This window comes from Platichthys flesus, chromosome 1 (genome assembly GCF_949316205.1).
Source record: "Platichthys flesus chromosome 1, fPlaFle2.1, whole genome shotgun sequence".
Classification (NCBI taxonomy): domain Eukaryota; kingdom Metazoa; phylum Chordata; class Actinopteri; order Pleuronectiformes; family Pleuronectidae; genus Platichthys; species Platichthys flesus.
In genome coordinates, this window is record NC_084945.1 from 28,576,343 (window position 1) to 28,581,750 (window position 5,408).

General features: G+C 41.0%; 1 protein-coding gene across 1 annotated transcript; it reads right to left on the reverse strand.

Annotated features, from left to right (window-relative positions):
* Window positions 1–1,513: 1,513 nt before the first annotated feature.
* Window positions 1,514–1,696, reverse strand: LOC133951684 (cortexin domain-containing 1 protein-like). Its single transcript, XM_062385785.1, has one exon. It carries the CDS (start codon window positions 1,694–1,696, stop codon window positions 1,514–1,516), a length of 183 nt encoding a protein of 60 aa, XP_062241769.1.
* Window positions 1,697–5,408: the final 3,712 nt, after the last annotated feature.

The following is a 5,408-nucleotide window of genomic DNA, read 5'->3' on the forward strand; positions in this document are numbered from 1 at the left end:
ATGATAACTGAATCAGCAGAAACCCACGACCCTACACTTCCCATTGTGCGAGTAGCATTTTTGGACATCATAAGTGGAACAATACCTGGCTTGTGGTGCAGTCTTATTCAATGTGTCAAGACGAGGAAGGTGATTATTAAAAACGTATTGTTTCTTTTATGTTTCACTTTTCAGCTGTTTACTCAGTCGGCAGTTTTATAGGAACATCTTAATTAATGTTCAGTGTCTGTGCAGACTCTGAGCATGATGGCAGCTGAAATTTCAGAGGGAAATCTGCGTCTCCTGACAAATGTTATTTTTTTTTTAAACAAAAGTTTGGTCAGTGGGCAGCTACGCTTCTCCTTTTTTTTTAAGTGATAAGATGTTTAAAGGATGGCACCAACCCTACTGCCCATATTTAGTTTGGCCTCGCTTGGTAGATGTCACAGCTGGCAAACACTGTTTTTTATTTCAGATAAGAGTCTTTCTATTCTTCCTATAAGATCATTTCAAGCTCTGAAATATATTTAGGTTGCATGTATGTACAGCATGTCTGAGTTGTACACACAGTTTTCAACGATGTTCAGCTCAGGGCAATGTGAGGACTGTTCCAAAGGTTTTAGCTTCTGTTTTGTGAAGCCATTTACATCCAGAATTTGCTGATACCTACTGTGTTTTAAAATATTTTTCCTTTGTCTGTGCAGTTTTCCCTTTTATCAGAGAAATATGCAAAAAAGAAGAAATCGTGGCCTTGATTGTTTCTTGAATTTGTGGATACCCATCTTACAAGGTGAGGAGAAATTGTGCACTATCACTTAATTAGTCACCCACAACGTGGTTTCTCAAGACATAAAGTGAATGCGCGGTCAGTTGAGGCTGGCTTCCAATTGTTTCTGTTAGTCCGACAGGAATGTAAAGCAGGCCCAGGGCTACTGAAGACATTTCTAGGTACGTAGAAGAGCTAAAAAGCCAATTTTATGTGCTTTACTCTGTAGTTACAATATTGTCACTCTTTCAATGGCTAAGTCGGCAGACAGAAACCCAGAATTATCTCCTTATGGACATTTCTTGTGAGTGCAACTCATGCCCAGGCCTTTTTTTTATGCTATCCTCTACTCTGTGAAGGGATAGTTCTGTGAAGTTACCAGAGAGGTTCTCTCCACATTTACCACTGCAAAATGTCTAAGCACCATACTTAACTTTTTTTAAAGGAACAAAATAATTAAAATCAACTTCAACACACTCGTATATATATACATTTTTGAATTTGTGTTCAAGGAAAATAAATTTTGAACAGAGTCTTATGTGCTTCTTCATCATTTAAAATGACACAAATTTTCCTGTAAAAAGGTAATTCAATTAATATTGATTTTGGGCTTACTTTTGCCCTTTGGGAATGAAAAAGTTTGTGGCGTCATCAAGGTTTCATTCTGATTCACAGCCTCACTACAAAAACCTTGAAGAAAAATATTTTTCTTGTTTGGTTTCCTAGAGGTAAACACATATACATGGTATGAATATGTATATTAGTATTTCAGTCGTCCAGGTGCTGTTCCTCCCATGTGGAGGTGGGGATTGCACTGTAGGGGTCCATGATCACCTTGGCACAGCGGATGATCATGGCCATAAGCAGTAGGCAGAGGAAGACAATGCAGGCCAGAGTCAGGCCCTGGTCTACATCCACGAAGGCTGGCTCCACTGTGCCTTCCACCTCCATGACGGATGTTGTCTGCTGCTGTCCTCAGACACACCCACACATCCTGCTGTCATCCTGAAGCCCCAACTAGAGATGCACAGAGAGAAGAAGAAGAAGGAATTGTTAAGTCACACAGAAGTCAGAGAGATGTGAGAGAACAGGGGATTTAAGTCATAACATGATGCTAAAATTGCCGGAGCCTACATTCACATCAACAGCTTAATTTTTTCAGTGGCCATGTACACACCTGGTATCAACATGTGGTTCAGCAACTCTAAGTACAGATGGGAACGCATTCAGATCGGAATAAAATCCAATCACGCCGGAACACATTTAGAGGGGGTCCGGGCCGCATGTGTCCACATTCTTTTAGAATATGAAGGACTGCATTCTCAGCTGACGTCCTCTGAGCTGCTGCAGTTTCACTACGAATCAAACATATATTTTCTCTTCTCGTTGATTTTTGTTACCACCGGCACGATATCAACTCTTTCCTTTAATTGATCAAATCTTTCTTCAAATCTCCACAAGATTAATTCAGACTCTCCTGATCTGTCTCTATATTCCTTCTTTCGCTCGCTCATGTCCACAGACACACACACACACACAGACACATACTACATCGAACAAACGCTGGCTATAAACAACATTGTTTAGTCTTAACTAACACAAATGACGTACGTGATAATTTGTATGTAGAGTGGGGAATTTAGATCCGATCACAAGTGGTCAAAGGAGACACATTCAGGACGGATCTAATGCCAGGTTTGAACCCACTTGTGATTGGACCTCTCAGGACAGATGTTAATACCAGGTTTTACAAGGCCAGTGATCTTGCATTATGATCCTGGTCAGTCACAATGTTGTTACCTCCTCTAAATAGGTTATGTTTTCATTTGAGTTTGTTTGTCTGTCTATTAGATAGCAGGATTACTTCGCAAGCTACTGGACAGTAAGGTTGATCTTTTACCTTTAAACTTGGACCATCCAATATCTGTTAATTTGTGAGTCTAAGCAGAAACTTGCTTTGACCTTTGACCTCCAAATTATGATCAGATGAGCTTGAGTTTAAGTGATTATTTATACCAATTTTAAAGAAAGACATTCTTGAGAAATCATGTTCACGTGATTGGGATGTACAGAAGGAATAACAACCTGAAGACCTGGTTCAGATAGGATTAAAACTATTATTTATTAAGTAAGAAAAACAGATACCGCTCAAGTTAAAGCCCAGAGATCACATTCACAGACTTTCATCAAAGACTAGCTTATGTGAACCAATTGCAAAAGATGTCTCCAGCTGAGGCCCGGCCAGCTCCACCACCTGGCCCAGTGTGGAACCCCCTGCAGCTCGCAGCACTCTTGACAGAGTGACTTCTGCCTAGCGGGATGATCTAAAACAGTGCAGGGAGACCCTCTGCTGCCTTCTCTCTTTTTTTAAAAGGTTCCAGACTGTAAAACCCGTTTGTAAAAACCAGGAAGAGATGATGTAATTACCTTGTTATAATTTATTATATACAGACTAAAATCCAGACCCAGACTGTAAAAATGTTGTAGGATGTACTGTGATAAAGTCTCCACAGAGTACACCTTGGCCCAGTCAGCAACCTATAGGGAACTGGAGGCGTAAGGCAGCGCCCCTGCTGGCTAGATGGACCACGCCCTGCGACCCCTCCTCCATAGGAATGAAAAGGAAGGGATCCAGTGCATCCTGCCCCGAAATAAATCTATTTAAACCAGTTGAACCTCTGCCAGGAGAGAAGGTTGAGGATTTCTAGGACGTTGTCCCAATTGTCCCAAGAACACTCCAAGGTATTTGAGTCCCCCCATTTTCCAGACCAGACCTCAATACAGCCTGAGGTGATCCCCCAGCTTCTAGCCAACAATTAGAGCCTCACTCCAGTTCACCTTTGCAGAAGACATAAAACCAATGTTATTTACATCACCATATAGAATATCAATGTCTTCATGTATTTTCGAGCACGATAAGATCATCTGCATGAACTGATCATTTAAAAGATACACTGCACTGGGGGAAGCACACACCTTCTTAAACCATTCTTAGCTTATGGATCACAGGCTTGATGGCCAGAGATTACAACATACCAGAGAGCAGCCCTGCCTCACACCTCTATGGATGTTAAAAGCAGCCCTCAGCCCACCATTTAGTTTCCCATAACTCGCAACATCGGTATAGAAAACCTGGATCATGGCTATAAAGCCTGGGTTGAACCAAAAAGCAGCCAGAGTCTGCCATTACTACTGATGTTCAACTGGGGCAAAAGCTTTTTCATGAAATAAGACCAGTCTCTACCACCAATGAACTGGAGAGGTCCAAAACATCTCAAATCAATGTGACATTGTCACTTATGAGCCTGCCGGGCACACAGTTAGCCTGGACAGGGTGGATGACGGACATCATAACCTCCCTCAGTCTGAGGATCAGAGCTTTAGACAGGATTTTGTAATCCGTGCACAGCAGATAGACCGGCCTCCAGTTCTTCAGGTCTTGTAGATCTACCTTCTTCGGCAGCAGGGTAATTACCTCAAGCAGATCCTGTCCTATAACCAAAAGTACATAAATAAATCAGCAGGAAGGCCATCTATCCCTGGAGCTCTGCTGCTCTGCAGGCTCATTGTTGCTCTGTGAAGCTTTTGTAGTTTTATCTCTATTGCTAGCTCTGTGATGTTACCAGGGATGGGCAAAAATACATCAAAATGTATTTTGATACAAAATACAAATTACCCCTCAAATAAATGTATCAAAATAAAATACAAAACACTGGAGTCAGAAAATGTAACAAAATACAATACATGTATTTTGTATTTAAAATATAGAAAATACTTTTTCTGGATTTTCCGTTTTCTCACAATTTGGTATAGCAGAGCATTCAGGTTTGGGCTATATAATGTACACAAAGCTCTGGTGAACCACACAAAAAGGAAGAACAGTCACAGAATGTCAGTATAACAATAATTTGATTGATTATCTATATATACAGTATTGTGCGAAAGTTTTTGGCAGGTGTGAAAAAATACTGTAAACTAAGAATGCTCAATTTACAAAATAGAAAGTGAGCGAACAAAAGAAAAATCTAAATCAAATCAATATTTGGTGTTACTACCCTTTGCTTTCAAACCAGCATCAATTCTTATAGGTAGACTTGCACAAAGTCAGGGATTTTGTAGGATTATAGTCAGGTGTATGATCAACGAATTATACCAAACAAGTGCTAATGATCATCAATTTCACATGTAGGTTGAAACATTGTCATTAACTGAAACAGAAACAGCTGTGTAGGAGGCTTCAAACTGGGTGAGGAAGAGCCAAACTCTGCTTCCAATGTGAGGTTGTGAAAGACAGTTTGATGTCACATGTCAAGCACCATGGCAAGACTGAGCATAGCAACAAGACACAAGGTAGTTATACTGCATCAGCAAGGTCTCTACTAGACAAAGATTTTGAAAGCAGACAGGGGTTTCCAGATGTGTCCATATTCGTTCTTCTAAATCTTCCGTTGTTTCTGCCAGTATTATGGGGGCATGAAACCAGAAATTCGACTCCGGAAAGGATGTAGTTTGCAGACCAATCACATCCCTTGGGGGCTGAGTGAGGCTCGTGGAGCTTTGCCGTATAGTTAGAAAAATTGGGCGACGCACGTAAGCACGCAAGAAGGGATACATAAGCACGTAAGGGGAAGGGCTCTTGCAGTGGTGGGGTGGTGCATGTGCT